We start from the raw sequence: 19,115 nt of genomic DNA on the forward strand, positions 1-19,115 counted from the left end.
CACCTGGTTCAGAAGCTGGAAATGCTGAAGGTCACTATCCTTGCTTACCAGTGCCTTTTCATTAAGATTCAGACAAGGCAAAATGTGGAAGAATCTGCAAAGACACTTCTCCCCAGACTAAATCGGAAGGTGCAAAGAGCAAGAATAGCTTGACGGCAAGAATAGCCCCTGAAAGTGTTCACCTCCATGCTCCATTTCCTCTTGAGTGTTCTAAGCACAAATACTTGAGACATGAGAGGTTTCCACACTTGTGCTGACAAAGGGGTTTCCCCTGGGAAATCCCACTTAAATTTTAGCCACTACAAGACAGAAGCTCCTGACTCTTGGCAGAAGGGTAAATCCCACACTTCAAGCATGTTTCTAGTGGCAAAGCTGTCAACCATGAGAAGGTAGCTGGGCTCTTTATTGAGCTTGGAGATACAATTTTAGTGCAAAACCCATTTAGTAACAGAAGGAAGCAAAAAGCCACAGTAGGATGGGTTGACAGATGGCAATAACTGCTCACAGTATCTCATCTTAAGTACCTTAGCTGTTTGCTTTCACTTGTCAGCTGGACAAAACACTCTCATGACTTCTGAATCATCCACAGCTCATGACCAGGCTCCCGGTGAGCTGAAGTACACAGCACTGTTTCCTTTCCCTGACTCAAGTCTAAGTCAGGGCGATCTTGGAGGACTCTGTACTTGGCTACCTGAGCTGGCTGGTTAGGTGAAGGCAATACAGTCCATGCCACAAGTGCATCTCTAAGTTCCACAGCTCCCACAGCCTGCCAATACAGCAGCCTGTATGGCAACTGGAAGAACATCCACAAGCATGGACAGGGAGGACCCACACAGCAGGTCAGTGATAATGTTGAGAATTGTATACACAGTTTCTCTAAATGAATCAGGTAAAATCAGAATGGGTGTAAAAGAAACATTTATGCTATTAAAGCTATTAAAAGTCCATGATTCTTCCTTCCTTCCTGCACACAATATGCTACAAATATCTTGAGAGCTCCTCGATCTAAGTTTCCCAAATATCCCAAATGTATCTTCCAAATCAAGGCTGTAAATGGACTTGTGTCTTGAAACAGGAACAGGCCAGCTTTCTGGTCTTCCCTCAAAGTTCATGCCAGCTCATTTCTTGGTAACTCCCCTCTCCAGGCTTCCCTCCCACTGTCAGTATCTTAGCTGTATGCTCATTCCCAGCTACACTTGCACATGAATAAGTAACTGTTCCACAGGCAGATATTTCAGTGTTTGCACTTGTCTTTAGAAATCAAAGCCTTCTCTGATTAAATGCCATTACAATCCAGCGCTTGGATGGATCCAGAGAGATTAATGTGCTTTTGGGCAGCTTTAATGATAATCCTGCTACAGACGGTATTAAGTAAATGTCAGTAACCTGGTTTGAAGGGAGCTTTCACCTCAGGGATCCTTTCCATTTAGAGGAGAGAGGCTCAGCTTGCTTTTCAAGGCTGCATTGTCACACAAGAGAAATCCTGCTTAGTGAAGACTCCTTCCAACCAGTAAAACAAAATGGAGTAAGATGACAGAGAGGTTGATAGATAGATTGAGGTGATTTATAGGGAAGCTAATGCATCTCTTGAAAGCCAGAACTCCTTATAAATCATAAGCCATGTCATAGTTTTGAAACGTAGGTTGCCACCCGCTCCTCATGCTCCTTTCAGCATCTGTTACTTTTTGCTCACTTCAGCATCATGCAGTTCCCCACCCAGGGCACAAACAGCAGCAGCTCGTAATGAACCTTGGTCATAGATGTCCCCATCTGCTGCACCTTGGCAAAGGAGAAGTCTGAGATATGCACTGCTCCTACCTCATCTTACTGTGGCCATAATAGCAGACCTCGTTCCCCACCACATGGTTCTGACAGGCTCAGTACTTCCCCTTTTCTACTGTTGCTTTATAGACAAGCAGTAAAAGTTATTTATGAATTGGGGGGGAAGGGGGAGGGAGGAGGCAAGGGAGGGAAGGGCGGGGGCATAAAAGCTCAAAAGAACAGCTCAGCACAGGAACTGAGAGAGTTTGTAGAAACTCAGTCCTAACGCTGAGCCGAGTAACATCCCACACATGACGACTGCCAGAAACCTCTGAGGTTTATACTTTGCAGTAGTAGAGGTCTGTTCACAACTTTTTAAAAATTACATCTTAGCCATTGCTTATAGACCAGCTCAGAATCAGCAAAATACATGGTTTCTCTGCTGCATGGAACCTGTTGTGCCAAGATACCATAAAATGACCTTCCCAAAGGCATAAATTTTGACTATCACAAGCAAAAACCTCTGCAAGTTTGAAAAACTGAAATTAGCTTATTCTCTACTTTATTTTGGTATGTACTGGCAAAAAAATATCCCACTGAAAGGGTGAAGTCATTGAATTTTCCACCCTGACTGGCTGAAGAAAGCTACAGAAAAGATTGTAATGAATGTTTTTTTCTGAGCTTCTCCAGACAACTTTGCCAAGTCCAGCAGCTTGAGAAAATTCAAAGACATAACCAAAGTCCCAGGGAGCTACACTATGCTAGCTACCTTGATGTCACTGGATCTGCTGTCCCAGAACTGTGAGGAATCCCAGCTCAAAATATGAATGTACATATTGCTCAAGAGTTCTCCTGCTAATGCATCAAAACAGGCCTCTCTGCCTATTTCAGGACTCAAGAATATTTGCTGTTGTGTCTGAGTACTGTGAGCTAGATTTAACCTCTGCCTTTATAGCACAAGAAAAGGATAAAATAAACTCAGTCAAAGAAACAACTCTCTTGCTTTTGATCAGCTGACTTATTCAAGTGAATGGAGCAGACTCTGTCGTCTGCCATGGACAAGGCTTTTAAAATCACACTTGATGGCAACAGCCATGAGCTGCCATGTTCTCAAGAGTCACACTGTGGTGGTCTGTGCAGACCAGCTGCATCATTGAGACACTTACATACCTTGGTAAATACAGGGAAATATTATCAGCACAAAATAAACACAGAGAAGGAATTGTGTCTACCTCTGAGAAACTGAAAATATCCTCTATGATCCTCTGATGGAGGAAAACCACTGACCCAAATACTCCAAATTCTTCTTGAAGTATACATGAAAGAAGAGAGACTGCACTATCTACAGGTGAGGTTGTGGTCATCTAAGAAGTCCCTTGAATGAAAATGGACCAGACATCTTGCAAGGAGGAGAGCATTGTTCACTATTACCCATTGACCTTGGCTTGTTCATCACAATTACAATGGAAATGCAGTCTCAAAATCTACTTTTAAAAAGGCACCTGCCTTTTCTGCCTGCGGAGGTTACTCAAAAATAGCTCATTGACCTCTGAGGGGTGCAAGAGCAGAGGAAGAGGCAACGAGAAACAGGCAGAGAAAGAAGCAGGTTACTCAATCCTCTACCTGTCATTTGTCTGAGCTCTTCAGGCAGAAAAAGAGATGTATGCTGACTTAAGGAAGCAGCTGAGAAAACACATGTAATATTGTCTCCTTGTGGAGCACACCAAACTCATATTTCCCTTCCCGTAAGAGGTCTTTGGCATGTCTGTAGCTGATGACACATGAACTTTGCCATGGATGGAAAGGGAATAGAGAGAATGAAAAGCAGAGAGAGGAAGCATTCAGATTTCAGAAGTAAGTGGATGGACAGATTAAGTGCAATAAATTTTATGCCGATAGTTCTTTGATAGCTAGTTGACCAAGTGCACCTTTGAGGCTTGATATGATACAAGAGAAAAGGCAAAGAAGCAGCACCTCAGCACTCACTGAATGGGAGGAGTGGCTTCACACACTGCCCAATGGCTCAAAACCCTTTCCACCAGCATCTTCTCAGTCCTTCTGGGAATACCTTTTTTCTTCAAGAATCTCTCCAACGCAGAGAATCCAAAGTGCTCTCCCAACTTTATGCCACACATACAAACTATTTTACTGATGGGGAAACGTAGCCTCTCTGTAGGGATGGAATCTGGCAGCTGTTTAACAAGGACTGCAAAACTACACTGTAATGTAGGACTAAGAAGCAAAGAAGAAAACTTGCATCCGGAAGAAAAAGGGAGAATTTGGAAAGCAGAAAAAAACAATCCATGTCAGAATATTATGCAAAGCACCACAGCTGAAGGTCCAGCTCTCTAATAACTATGATTATATAAAACATAGGATATGATTTATATCCCATGCATAACGTGATAGCTCTTGAGATATAAAAGCTACATCCCATGCTTTTGTCCAGGAGAAAGCTAATGCAGAAGAAAGAGAGGAATAAAACAGACAAGAAGAATCAGAAGCTGAAGTTGTTCCTTTAGGTAAACAGGAACTGCCATCTTGGAACAAACCATAGAAGTATGTAATAGAAGGGCATGGTCACCTTTCAGTATCTGTCTCCTTAAAGATCTCTAGCTATGCAGCCTACAGGAGAGTGGTCCCTATAAGGGGCTATGTACTTCTCCCAGAAGCACAAAACCTGAGATCTCTCTGAGTGGCTGCTCTTGTTTACATTTGTATCTGCTCCCTTTTCTGCCCTCTCCTATGCTGTCAGCCTCCATCTTGCATCAACATCAATTGATGTCAACATCAGTTTTGCTTTGCCCACCAGGCTGAATTCAGAGATGGCTGAGAAACTACCTCATTGACATTGATGCCGTTCCTCTCCATGTAGGCCCTGTCGTTCACCTGTCCCCCTTCCATGAACTCCATGAGAAGGACACGCCTCGTTGAGAGCTCCCAGTAGATCCTGGGGACCTGAAACAGGAACAGATGGGTTAACTCAAACAACAGGCTGGGACAGCAAGGAGAATATATCACAAACAACGCAGAAAAATGGAAGAGGCTGAAGTGAGGACTTTTTTTTTTTTTTTCCCCCAAGCAGACGGGAAGTAAATCCATCTACCAGCTTCTTCCTCAGAACAGCAGCAATATGAGCAAGGAAAACACACCAATTCAATGACAGCAGGATCTGTCCTCATGCAACATTTCTGGCCAGACTCTACAAGATTTTGACAACCTCCCACAGATGTCTGGGGATGTCTGGGCTTTCTTATCTGCTCTGCAGCTCCACTAGCTGGTCGTTTTACCCGTACCTATTGCAAGTTTCTGAATAATCCACTCAGCTCTTTTAAAAAGGAACTGCATCTCATTTGCTACACACAGGGTCCACTTATGCAGCTCAAAAAACGATAAGCCATCATCATAAATTGCATATCCATAATATCCCTTGGAACAAAAATGCCTTTAAGCTGACAAACCCTGCATACTCAGGCCATCTGGAATTGAACTGGGAGAAAAATCAAGTGTTCACAAATAAGGGGCTTGTCACAGAAACCCTGGGAGACCCTTAACTATCTTATTGCCAACATGACACAGTAACAAGTGTAAAACGTTGAAGCACTTCATTCAGTGTGCAGTAAATCAAGCTGAGTGAGGTACCAGTAAGAGCCCCAGTGTCACCCCAGGGAGGCAGTGACGCAGGCATTGCTCCCTTGGCTCCTGTTTTCCCAGCCTCTCTCCCCAGTGGAATTCTTTCCACACTGGATTCACTACTGTCAGGAGTTCTTTTCCTGAAGTTCCTTTTAGATATTCCTCATGTCACTGTGCTGGCCTGTCTCCCAAGCTGTCCAGATTTGCTTTTGCACATGGGTGAAGCCACACAAGTATATTTTACCAAAGATAAAAGGGAGTTTCAGCCATTCCCACTACTGTGCCCCAGCACAGAGGTGCGTATTTTGGATCCCATAAAGAGAGATCCAGCTGTGCAGCCTCTCTCCTCAACCACCCAACTCAGCTTTGGACTTGGGACTCACACACTGAGAGGGTCCAGCATCTTGGGGCAGGACAGGAAGAGGTTAGAAGTGTTGTCCCTGTAGTGTGACCAAAGCCATGGGAATAAGCCAGACAAATGTAGTTCATAATAGTTCCTGAACAAGAAGCATTTGTTTTATACTCTGTATGTAACTACTCAAAGTGTCTCAGGCCCTCACAAATTATCTGCCTGCCTCACTGTTCCTGTCCTACAGAGACCATTTTCCCAGTGTCATTGACTTCTAACTTACCACGGATGGGCCACTTTAGATCAAAGACTCCTTTGCTGAGGAATTCCAGTGTCCCTCAGTTCCACTGTCCAACACTTCTGGCATACTTTGCACGTTAACCTTGATACCAGAGGTCCACTATAGACCAGAGGGATTCAGCTACACTGAGCTTTCCCATATTATCTCTATGACTATTCTTTGTTGTTAGATTGATGAGAAAGCAAACCAACTCCAAAACTAACAGTTCCCCAGCCCATCTAGCTCACTGATCCCTGCTGCCCTAGACCCTTTTTTATTACTCTTATTCTCATCTCAAGATTCACAGGGGCAAGTCATTGGTCTTGTAAAGCACTATCCATGCTCTCAGAGATGTCTCTCTCATTCACAGCCAAATTCTACAGTGAATTTTTTTAATTACTCACAGATGTTTGGCTGTAATGCTAGTGCATGGAAACAATTTATCTCTGGCTTTAAAAGCTCAGACTGGTTCACAGCACAAAATCTACTTCTCAGATTTCTAGCTTAAATAGGAAAATTAATGCTACAGGAACCCAATTCTTCTGTTGCCTTTGGGTGATGAATACGTCTCTGAATTGGCAGGTCAGACAGGAGAATCCATTATTTGGCCAACTCAAGACATTTGTTATTGTTACACATATTGATATCATGATAGCTCCTTAACCCAGCAAGGGGGTGATTGGCCGTCTCCATGGGGATTTACTTCACAGTCTCCTAGTTACAGCCACAGCGGATACAGCTCTCCAAGGTGCAGCACTTCTGATAAGCGCCCACTCAGCAAAATCATTGGCCTTTGACCTTCTGTAGCCTTGGTGGCTTTTAGCTGTCTGTGTCTATGGGAAAGCCACTGCTGCCACTGGGCTCTAAAAGGACTGCCCCAAATCTGGAGTCGGGTGACAATGAATTACAGCCCTTGCATGGAGAAAGCAAGGAAAAAAATGGATGTATCAGCCTGTAAAGTCTAACATGCTCACCTCATTTCAGACACCTGTCACTTCCATCTTGGGACTTCTGCATAAACAGGAGGTGAAAACCTCATTTTGATGTGTATATGTATGCAGGACGGTCCAAAGGAGAGTGTGTTTTTTGCTGTCTTTGCATATGTGCAAATGTAATTGCATCAGTGACTGTGCCCATAGCACTGTGTGTACTTGATCATACTTGTGAATTTCCAGAATATTTATGGTAGAGGCCTGAGCCTCTTGTTTGTCAGCAAAAGATTAGTGCAATTGTTAGTTTGAAGATGTGAGCTTAGGTCTTTCCAAGAATGAGATGTGTACGTGCCTGGGTGTACATTGGTGTGTGACCTTAGTCAGAGTGTAGCAGGGAAGGAGGGGTCAGAGTGTCAGTGGGGAGGAGCACAATATGGGTACAGCTGAGTCTGTGTATGAAGATGGCATGAACACACTAGCCACGGATGTGTATGAAGGATGTATGCTCAATTCCACAGTGAGAATATACTTTTTTGCAGGATGAAGGACTCTTGCAAACATGCTTCCTCCTGAGATACACCGTGTTCCCAGTCCTACTTGACATCATCAGTTTCGATCTAGATTTTCTGTTTTATGTCCATTTCTTTACCTCAGTAGAGACAAAGCCTAGGAAAGGTGTCACCACATGGCCCAGTAAAGAAGGGCAAATTCACTTGGCTCTGGACAAGTTCAGAAATAGTATCTGGGAAAATGAGTAGTAGGCTCCAGAGACTGCTGGCTCCAAGCCACCACTCATCCAATATACAGTGCCTTCAGTAGGAAACAGACAAGGAAGCAAGTCTCAGAGCAGTTTCTGGGTTTTATCAGCAAAGCAATCTAGGATGAACATTACAGAGGGATTCAACTCCATTCTCCCTCTGTATGGTTCCTCCAGGTTTGAATGAGATGCACAAGATACCCAAAGTGAAACTAATAATGAACAAACATACACAGAAATATGTGCTCCCTCACCTTCAGGAAGTCAAAGTTCTTGAGCATATGAGCAACCTTCTCAGCATTTCTACCTTCATTGAGGAAATCCAACTCTAGAGGCAAATTCTTCTTGGCTTCTTCCACCAACCACATAAACTCAAAATCTGGAAAGATCTGCTTTACAACCAAGAGGAGAACCTGAGAACAAGGACACAGATACTCAGCTGCATCCTGGCTCCACAACCATGCAGCTACACACAATGCTGTTTTGACAGGATAATTCAATTGAGACCAAAAAACCCAACCTGCACCCCAAGTGATTATAGGGTTCCTGCAGTGTCATAACACAACACATCATGTCATGCCTTGACAAAGCCAACAAATTTTGGCTTTCCCTTCAACACAAGTGCATTTAGGAGTTAGATGATGGCACAGACACCAAACAGAGCCCAGATGCCTGCTTCCTAGAAGAGAACAAAGCCCAGAAGAAGAGACCACATGGCCAGATCTTGCCAAGGGCAGGGCCCAGGAGCAACTCTCTTTTGAGTCCTATAGTTCTACAAGTCACTGTGAAGCTTCATTCAAACAGCCCTTATGTAATGTAGAAGAGAAAGATCTAAAGCAAGACTTACCATCTCTACGTTACCTCTACTACTAAGCAAGAATTTTGTTAGCACAGAAAATCCACTGGGCAGTTCAGAGAAAACAGTGACTTTTGGATACAGATCTTTAAAGGACACTTCTGACGGGGGTCAGAGGGCGAATTGCTCCTCAGTGTCACAGCCATCCTCTGCGATGCTGGGGGTGAGCTTTTTAAGTATCATATATCCACCACTCAGCATCCTCTTCTTCTTAAAGGGATTAGATAGCTGCACAGGGCCTTGAACAGCCCAAACAAAAGGTTCCTGGAAATACCTGCTTAAAGCAACATTTAAGGGGTGAGTGATAGGCAGTCCTTCCTGAAAAAAATCAAGATTATGTGATTGGATGGCATAACCAAAGCTGCACAGCAGCCAAACATGCTTTCAGTTCAAATGAAGGGCCAGTTTCTCAACCAGCATCACAAATTTACACAAGCTGACAATTTGGACCACATCTTAAGGAGAATAATTTGGGTAATTTTTTTTTTTTGAGTCCTATAATTTGAGTCCTATAATTCTCCTACCTGAATCATAAAACAATAAAACATAAAAATGCAATCTACTTTGCTGTCTTTATCTTACTTGTTGTGTACATCCATCTGAAAATGAAAACAGACTTGTCAGTGTGTGTTCCTAGACAGTTTCACCTTCTAATCTCCACTGTTGAGGTGGGAATTCCTGCACTGCAGGAGGAACTTTTAAAGCACACATAGAAAGCTGCCATCATTGAAAGGTATGACAAGAAATAAATTTATGAACCATCACCGTCCCTGTTCAACTGTGTGAAAATGTTTGCTCTCCACCCTTGTCTCTACTTCTCTTATCTAAATGTCAGTTCCAAACTCAATGTTCCTTTAAAAATGTAATCACCAGGTTCCAGACACTATTGAATGATTTTTCTGCTGTTATATCTGGAGGCATAAATCCTTTCAAATTTATGTCACCCAAATGAAATGTAACCAGCAATCTTCATGAACATGTACATAAACTTTATAGGAATTGCAGGTTTATTTCATCGGTGCCTGATGTGAGAAAATTCATGCATTGTTTTTTGCTTTCTTTAAATGCTCTTTTGAATCAATATGTGAACCTGACCATCAGTAGGGACATACTTAGCAAGTATTTGGCTGTCCTTTTTCTGGCATGTCTCTAACATACTGTCTTGAAATAAGTATCAATATAAGAAGAGCAATGAGGTATCTCTCTCTGGATTAATCAGATGCTGTACTGATTTTTAAAGAGGAAGCATTGATGCTATGAAACCTCAAATGAATTTAGGAATTTTCCATCTAGCTTTTCCCATTCAGATTCCTTCCCACCAGTCTCTAAATAAGACCATCTCAATCAGTCTTTAAATTGGCCTTCTACCTAGCTGCAATAGCATAGAATCATAGAATTGGCAGGGTTGGAAGGACCTCAGAGATCATCAAGTCCAACCCTTGATCCACTATTGCTGCAGTTACTAGACCATGGCACTGAGTGCCACATCCAGTCTCTCTGATGCTTAAAGGACCAGAACCTTAGTGCACATAATCTGTCTTAAAGTGCAGCCTACACAAAACCAGACCCACACAAGGAATAACAATGCATGTAAACCAACACTCCACAAGAGACCCTTTAAAACCAAGACCACATGTGTCATGTTGTGAGATACTTTTCCATAGCTGTACAAAAGAGATCTCAAGGATGGCAAACTATACTGTCTGTAGAAGGGCAGTACTAAATTGCCTGAAGGAAATACACTGTTTTAGTTTCAACTTTCCTAAGAGGATTAGTCTAAAACCAGGAAAGACAGGAACCATAAAATTATTTGTTCAAATGTCTTTTACCAGTATAAACAGCAATCACAACAACAGTGTGAGGGGGGATTTTCTGTGTGATACCCACTGTTAAAAGGGCCAAGTGTCCTGAGGTGGATCTAGGTCTTGGCTCATTCATAGACAACAATCTTATTGCCCTGGTCTCAGAGTCTTTCACTACCAGCTCATTCTTCTCCCTTGACTGCTTAGTTTCTGCCATCCTGTCCTGGGCAGGAGGGGGATGCCATAAGCCCCCTCTAAGAACTGTTGTGCATCTCATGACTCACAAAAGCAAACTCATTTGGGCAGACCACAGCAGTCAGTCCTGGACAGGATCTGAATCAAATCCAAATCTACAGCAGGAGCCAAAGCCGGTTCAAAGAGTTCCCTGTTCTCAAAGCAGCACTGGAAGAAGCACAGCACATCTTACTGGGATATATCTTTATTGAAATGAAAAATTTCTTACACTACAAGTTAAAAATAAATATTCAGCTGCAAAATAATGTGCTCCAGCTGGAAGCAGCTGTGATTCTTCGCAGACTAGCCAGGATTGCGCAAAACAGGGTGCTTTAGTTGCCTAAAGAAGCTTCAGTTATGTGCTCCTGTGAGAGGGTACTGGCAAGATCTTCAATTCCTGATCTCCTGTGATGGAGAACTGTGAGTGATATTGCATCACCAGTGCCCTCTAAACACTCTTCAGAGACCCTCAGCTTAATTTTCCCCTCTTTAGTCCCATGGACATACCCGTCTGCTGATGGATATGCATGTTACCGTACTATATATACAGGTGTAAGCTTATTAGGACAACTAAAAGCTTTAGTGCTACCATTTACAGACCTAATCCTTCCCCTCTCCTCCACCTCAGCCCTGTCTCCATTTCCTGTTCCCTACCATACCACTGCCATCTTTGACTACTGCAATGCAGGGCAGTGCTACAGCTTTTTTTCAAGTTCCTCCTTTCAGTGAGCTAGACTTAGAAGCTGAAGAGAAGCTACAGCATTGCACTGGGAACATGAAAGGCACCCACCATTCAAGAGAGGAACAGGAGGAAGGCACTGAAACTTTTTTCCTAGTTGAATCCCTCATCTGTGTGTCTGCCCGTTAGGTGACCCTCTCCATATTTCAGTGGTTTTGTTTCCAGCATGAAGCAGCTCAGCATTAAGAAGCTGATCAAGAAACAAAACTGAATCACAGTAACCCCAGCAACTGTTGAATCCACACTGGAATTTAACTGAAAAAAAACATGCTAACCAGGGAGAATTATTTTTCCTTGGCCATAAAGCCCTGACTGCAAGGGTAACTGAGACTAGTTTAATCAACCAGTTAATAATGGGCACACAAGCTGAAGAGAAGCTTTAGGACTCACTCTTTAATTTTTAAATCTCATATGGTCTTACTCTGACGTCATTCATGTTCACCTGTCTTCTGCTTCTGCCCTTCTTCACTCTTTCCCTCTTGTTCAGTCTCTCCAGCTATACAATCACCTTTCTGTATTATTCTCATCAGATAGCATTTATCTCTGTGGAGGTTTCAAAGCTATAGGATAGTGTTATACCTACTTACGCCATGGGTGAATGTGCCGCCCACACATTTCAGTGCCAATTGCTCTGTAAGATAAAATCAACAGGTAGTTTTACCTCCATGAGCAAAATATCCTTGGAGCTCTGAGCTTGGACCTTTGGGTGCTGGATTTTCACTGCCACCGTTCTCCCATCTTGCAGTACTGCCTTGTGCACCTGCGCTAGCGATGCTGCTCCCAAGGGAGTGTCCTCAAAACTCACAAAGAGCTCTTTTATCTGTCAAGAGAAAAGAAAGTTGCATCAGCTTGGGATGCCGGAAACTATCGTAAGGAAAGCCCTGCCCAAGGCCAGAGACAGTGGGTACCAAAGCTGGAGTAGCTCAGACCTTTCATCTTTCTTCTGTCCCCTGTCCGAGTCTTGTCATTGCTCGGCCTCCCCATGAAGCCAGCCAAGTGCAGAAGTGCCATGGAGATATTTTGCCTATAGGAACCTGTGGCTGAGGTCCAGTGGTGCATCTCACGGAGTGGCCAGGCAGCAGCTGAGAGCCCCTCCTCCAGCCTGTCCTGAAAATGGACTGGAGCTACTGTGGGCAGCATCCTTGGTTGTTACTGGGTACAGATGCCAAACACGGTGTATCTTTAGCCACTTATATATAATATATGCTCTGTGATATACAAACAATGCCACTCACCATAACCCCCTGAAACTTGCCACTGTGTGTTCCCATGCATTACAGCAGTGTCAGCTAACATCCTTGGTGAAAGCCAGCACACGACCAGGAACAGTGGTAAGGCCCGGAGTAACAAAAATTGCAGATTGCACCTCTGTTGACTTGGCCTGAGAGCCTGTTTTATGTGATGGTCTTTCTCATGCTACCAATAAACATAACCAGTGCTCTCAGCTCAGAGAAAGCACCAGGTGGGGACAGCAAAGCACTCTGTGGGCAGGAGAGGAAATTATTAGCAGCTCTGGCTGTAAAACTCAGGACTAGACTAAGGGAAGTTGCAGATGAAGAATCAGATTTAGCGGGGGGATGTCCAGGAAGCGAAAACCCAGACAGACATGGATGAGGTAATAAGAGATGGACAAAGGCCCATTTGCCCTGCATACAGTGCCCTGCTAGAGACCCACGGGCAGCTTGGGCACTGGAAACATTATTACCATGGCAGCATGGTATCAGCCTGGCTGACTAGCCAGGCCCCTCCACACTGTTAATTAGCCCAGAGGGATAGCCAACATGGCTATGTCACTTTAGTTCCAGAGTTAGTTCATGTACTAATAGTTGAGGGTTTCTATTCTGCTCTGTAGAGCAAGGTGCAGAAAAGCTATCAAGCAGTCAGAAAAGGAAACCTGTCCCACACTTCCCGTGAGCTGGACTGGTTTCAGGTGAGCAGCTGAGAAGCCTTTAATTTATGCAGTAGCAAAAAAGAAAGAATGTCAGTGCATTTTTATAACCTGCTTTTTAAAAAGGTAATTAAAGATGGGAACTGTAGCAAGCTAGTAATTAAATATGAATAAAGACCTTCTAAGCAAAGTCGTTATGCAAACTGTTAAAGGAATATTCTTTTTGCTGACAAGGAAGAAAAATACAAGGAGCAGCCTGTTCCCTCCCGCAGCTGCCAGGGAACGAGCCCCCTCCCACACCACCCTACCTCTTCTCTTCTAGTCCCTTCCACAGAAAACTAACACTAGCAACAAACTGGAGCATTTGCAGCAATTAGATTCCAACAGAGACTCAGCTGCCTCCAGTAATTCACTAGGAAGGTGCATTTTATTTATTTAATTAATTCCCCTTGGTCCTGGTGGCAAAATCAATTAAGTAAAACAACTGCATTTAAAAACAGCTAGTTATGTGTTTTTTAATTACAGCAGGTCCATAATTCAAACCTATTGACATTCACATCCCAAGAGAAAAAAGGTTTTTTTTCTCTTTCCCCTGGCTCTTTCTTTTCTTTTTCACTTCAGGATTTTGAGATTCTTGTTTCAGATTAGGATAAAGAAGCACCTACATGATAACAGCTGAGGGGAGATGTTCAAGACACAAGGACTTTCACCTGTATGTGAAGTTTGTCTATCAGATGAAGAGAAGACCTGTTAAGGGGAAGAGACTTAAAGTGGCCAAAAGCATGTTGGACTACAAGATCCCATAAGGAAGAAAAAAATGCAAGCAGAGAATTGCTGTGGTCGAGCTGGGGCTTTCTTCAACTGTCTTGCTACTCTAGATCGTCACATTAAAAGGATGTCCCCTTTATAGAGTAGCAGCCAGTATTACTCCTCTAACTGTCCTAAGGGTAGTAAGATCCTCCAAAAGTTGAAGCACAGAATTGAGAGTTCACTGGCTTGAACTCAGTAAAGTACACTTATAGTAAAACTACATATAAATTGGATAAAATTCCATCTGCTGTGGATTTCAAAAGCTTTTAATTGCCTGCACTGTCAATCCAACCGTTTTCACAAGTATCAAATGCATGCAGGGAAAAAAAACCCTGCACATAATCCCTCTGGCAGAAATAATATATACAATATTCTTGTGTCACTAAGTTTTCTAATGAAACATCATTTGAAGAGAGCTGTCCCTAGGAGTTCTTTTTGGCAGAAGGATTTAATATAAAAAATCACTTAGGGCATGGAAGCCAAGTCAGCAGTCATGTGTGTTAAAGCCAGCCCACTAGCCCTGCTGCAATTCAGAAGGGAATTTGTGCACACCCACAGGCTGTAGGCAAGGGCAGCAAGGCGACTGACTGCAAAAAGGCTACAGAATTGATGGCTCCTCCAGGAGCAGAGGGGTAGAGCATGCACATGCGGGAGGGAGTCGGTCACAGCCGGGCCATTACATGAGCAGGTGTGAGGCTGAGATAAAGCAGCAGCACAATTAAGGCTGGGCTCCAGGACCCCCTACTTAGCAAATCACCCTCATTCATTATGAAATTGTCCTTTTGCAGCTTGCTAGAGGCAGCTGATGCAGGCTGTGTCCCAGCCAGGCAAAAGAAAGTGAGAGGCTGTATAACATGGAAGCTGAGAAGTGAGCCAGGCTCCCACACTGCCTGCAGGGAAGCTGGGTGCTTCCCAAGGGAAGACGGCTGCACCCATTTCATGTAGGCAGGGAGTTCTTGGAGCAGACTGCAGGCTCTTACTGCTTACAAGCATCCAGCTAATAAGTACCCTTAACAAAAACCCTAACCATCATTTTCAGCATAGATAATTAGCAAGCAAAGGCCTGGGACAGTCTCAGAGCCCACCTGCCACAGTACTTTAGGAACTCTCAAGCTTTTTTCAGGCCACAGCTGGTCTCGAAGGGCCTTATCAAAATGGTTGTTACTATCTGTAATCCTGGCAGGAGATAAAACAAGCATAGTTTCCAGACAGGTTTAATAAAGGTTTAAAAGTGAGAAAAGAAACTTTAGGGCTCTTTCAAAGGAGCAGGTCAGCCAGCTGCAGGTTTACAGCTGTGCAGGTGAGCAGTGTCCCTGCACACAGTGGTTTCCCTCACCTGCCTTCTGCACAGCCAGCTCCCCATCGGGTACATACTCAGCTAGCAAATCCATGTGTCCCCATACTTCCTGGCTGGAAACACAGCCCCTGACTGTTTAATTCTGAAGAATGAAGCTTCTTTAATTTTAAATATGCAAAATCTTTTCATGGCTGTTGGTAACAGTATTCATACCTCAGGAAACTGATATAAAAGCTCTTGCAGGATCTATCTTCTTAGACACTTATTACTATGGATTTGTGCTGGGGTTGCACCTAGAGACCATTAAGCCCAGAGCACCATTGCACAAGAGGCATGGCCATCACAGGAGCTGCACCAACTCGTGCTTTCCAGGAGTCCCCAGCTCCTCCGCACATGCTGAAGTGCCTTCCCAAAGCATGGAGCACTCTGCCCAAGGTCCATGGCAAATACCAGCTCATGCTGCAATGCTGAGCATCAAAATGCCTCAGTATTTTATGTGAATCCTATCCTTAAACCCTTAGGAAGTTACTGGAAGTCAATTGGATTTCAGCTCCCAAATCCTGAGTCCTTTCTGAAAGTATTACCTTACACGACCTGCCCAGCATGTTCTGAGAAGTCTTTGACAGAGCTGGGATTTAACCCAAATATCCCAAGTTCCAGCCTGATGTCTTAATCTCCAAACCATAAATGTTAAATGTGCATGTCTTGCTAGCTAATTTCTTTTGAAATAAAGTGGCTCATAAGCCCAACCTTTTTATATCCATGTGCTGCAGCAAATGATCAGATACTACAGCCTGGTTTCAACCCGCCCGCTCCACTAGGAGTACATTCACTTCTCTCTCCAGAAAGGCTGCTAACGAGGTACACTAGAGCAGAAACTAGGAACCCCTGGAATTCGTGGAACCCCTCCCTGGCCCAGCACTATGTACCATCATCCCAAGCAGGATCTGGTGGCTCTGCTCTGCCATAGTGACCTGTCATGGGTTAGGCCCAGCTGGTACCCACCAGGGCTCTTCTTGCCAACCTCCCATCCCCACTGTGGGACAAGGAGGAGAAAATCCACCCAAAGGCTCATTAATTGAAACAAGGATAGGGAGGTTTTTCACTTCCCAATTATAGTAACAGGCAAAAAACCAAGCAAACTTGGTAGAAAAAAAACCTGATTTTATCTACCAAGAAAAAGAGAAAACATAACCAGATCTCAATACCTTCCCACCACCTCTCCCTTCTCCCTGTCCCAGATCATTTCACTCCTGCCAGCCCCTCAGCAGCACTGGGGATGGGCAGCGAGTGTTTAGGGTCAGTTCACCACAGTGTTTCTGCCACTCCTTCCTCTTCAGGGGGAGGACTCCTCACAGCCTTCCCGGCTCCAGTGTGCAGTTCCCCTCTCATGGGAGAGTTCTTTACGAACCCCTCCAACATGAGTCCCTCCCACCAGGTGCAGTCCCTCAGAAACAGACTGGTCCAGTGTGGACTGTCCACGGATACATGATGTGCTTTGGGAACAGCCACCTTCCCTGGCACAGGGTCCTCCATGGGTGCAGGTCCACATCTGCCCAGCTGTGACACTTCAGGAGCTATTCCACTGTGCTCCTTAAGGGACTGCTCCACCATGCTCCTCCGTGGGTTGCAGAGGACAGCCTGCCATCTCACCATAGGCTGCAGGGAAATTTCTGCTCAGGTGCCTTCTTCCCCTCCTTCCTCACCTTGGTGTCTTCTCTCTAGCATTCCTTGCTCTCAGCTCCACTCTGCAGGTCTTTTTGTATTTTTGCAGTTTTGTTTTCCCTTTCTTGTATATGATACTTGCAGAGCCAAATCCAGCTTCCCGTATCTGCTTGTCCTTGGCCAGAGGTGGGACCAGGATTGGAACTATGGGAGCTTCCAGCAGCTTCTCACAGGAGCCACCCATGTGGCCCCTCTGCTTCCAAAACAGCACTGCACTAACGCAGGACATGACCACATCAGATGAACACTGGCAACATGTCAGCAGGTGCAGGGGACTGCAGGACCACTAACAAGTGGCTAAACAGCCCAGCCCTGTTTAGCTGGCCTGCTGTACCCCTTCCACCATGGTGCAACCAGAATGAGGCCAATATGGGGTCTAAGTAAGAATACTTTGCATTACAGTTCCTATTCAGAACATTTCCAGCAGAGTGCAGAACAGTTTTGAAAATTCTGGTTTTCTGCAACCACTTATAAAGAACCTTTCCTCAACTCTGCCAGAGCTGAACTGGTCCAGTACAGGTGGTGTCAGTGAGGAGACTTTCAAATGCTCAGCATTTCCCAGGGGAAGAGAGTACTTCACCAAAGCATTTCAAAACTGCCTTCAAATATTTCCCAGGGCTTCAAAGGACTCCTCAGCCTGGAAAGACACAATGGGGAGGGAATGTCACAGAGCTCTATAAAATCACTTCTGTCACACAGAATGGGATTGGGAATGTTCATTCACTCCACAGAACTCAAGAGCAGCAAATTGTCAATTAGCACACAAGATTACCAGATGGCAGGATTAAAACAAGCAAAAAGTATTTTTTCCCCACAGCAATTAAGCAGTGGAACTCTTTGCCACAGGATATTTATGAATACCGGAAGTCCAGGTGGGTAGTTAAGCCAATGAAGAAAATCCATCACAAGTTATTAAATACTAAGATAAACAATCTCTGCCTCAGGAGACATCTAATCTTAAGATTAGTGCAAGTGGGAAAATCATACCAGGTAAAGCTTCACTGTATGCCTGCCATGCTTCATCTCTTACCAGCACTGGATAGACTTAGAGGCAGTGTTGTGCTTTTGGTCTGTATATTCACCCTTATGTTCTTCAGAGGCTCTTCTCACCAGACTGACCAGTCTCTATGACAGCACGATGGACAATGGAGGAATCATTCACCTACTGTAGCTTGGGACTCAGCTGCTGTTTGACAGCCTAGAAAGTTCCTGATAGTTCCTGTAAATTTCTGAAAGTACAAAGGGGTTTGGGGAAGCATAGCTGGAAGTAAACTGAGCTCTGGTAACAGTGCATCTTCATGAAGTATCTGCCATGTAACTTTCAGCCAATGAAGTTACTTCTTTTACCACAAGTACAGTAAATAGCCACTGAGTGTAAATGTGCCCATATCAGGGGACTCTGCCAGTCTGACACATCTGCGGAACATGCAGCAGGAGCTGAGACCATCTCAGATAGAGACCATCTCCAGATACTTTGCTATGCTCTGTAGCTTCATCAACCACAGCTACTCAAAATAGTTCATAAAAAAGGGCTCAACTGGGATGATGCTATTCTCTTATCACCAAAAAGTAATGCAAACTGAAACTTTCAAAACCTTAACCACAGTTTCAAAGAAAAGCTCCTCTTCTTATCACTGTATACTGTAATTGCTCCCAAAGTCTTCATTTTGTATTTGGAGATAGCAATCTATGAGATGTCCTGCTATTTCAGAAGGGGCTGAATAGGAAACACAGGATTAACTTAAGCTTCTTGCCTACAGGATACTCATCACAGGCTATGATACAACAGAGCTCCATTAACAACAGCATTGTGTTAATGGAGGGATGGATAAGGAATGAATTGAGAGTTTGTGGGTGCAAATTAAGGGGCAGCCTAGCATGAGTGATACTGTTGTGCTGTCTGCTACAGGCCACCTGATCAAGACAAGGAAGTAGGGGAAGACAGGGAACTGCTTGAAAGAGTCCAGTGCAGAGCCACAAAGTGAAACATCTCCATCATGAGGAAAGGCTGGGGGAGCTGAGTCTCTTTAGTTTGGAGAAGAGGAGACTGGG

General features: G+C 44.2%; 1 protein-coding gene and 1 long non-coding RNA gene across 5 annotated transcripts in view; both read right to left on the minus strand.

Moving 5' to 3' along the window:
* ADCK1 (aarF domain containing kinase 1) overlaps positions 1–19,115 on the minus strand; it is a 79,185-nt gene that overhangs the window by 13,590 nt on the left and 46,480 nt on the right. For all 4 annotated transcript variants that reach the window (XM_071745876.1, XM_071745873.1, XM_071745874.1 and 1 more), the window contains 3 exons: positions 12,005–12,163; positions 7,967–8,125; positions 4,603–4,719 (listed from right to left, as the gene is read on the minus strand). In XM_071745876.1, coding sequence (XP_071601977.1) covers positions 4,603–4,719; positions 7,967–8,125; positions 12,005–12,163 — 435 coding nt within the window. The remainder of the gene's footprint in view (positions 1–4,602; positions 4,720–7,966; positions 8,126–12,004; positions 12,164–19,115) is intronic.
* On the minus strand, positions 10,794–12,000 carry LOC139797073 (uncharacterized). The gene is made up of 2 exons (XR_011726277.1): positions 11,931–12,000; positions 10,794–11,009 (listed from the first exon to the last, which is right to left on the minus strand). It is a non-coding gene; the product is annotated as an uncharacterized lncRNA (long non-coding RNA).

The sequence above is a fragment of the Heliangelus exortis genome, chromosome 5, assembly GCF_036169615.1.
Source record: "Heliangelus exortis chromosome 5, bHelExo1.hap1, whole genome shotgun sequence".
In the NCBI taxonomy this organism is placed as follows: Eukaryota; Metazoa; Chordata; class Aves; order Apodiformes; family Trochilidae; genus Heliangelus; species Heliangelus exortis.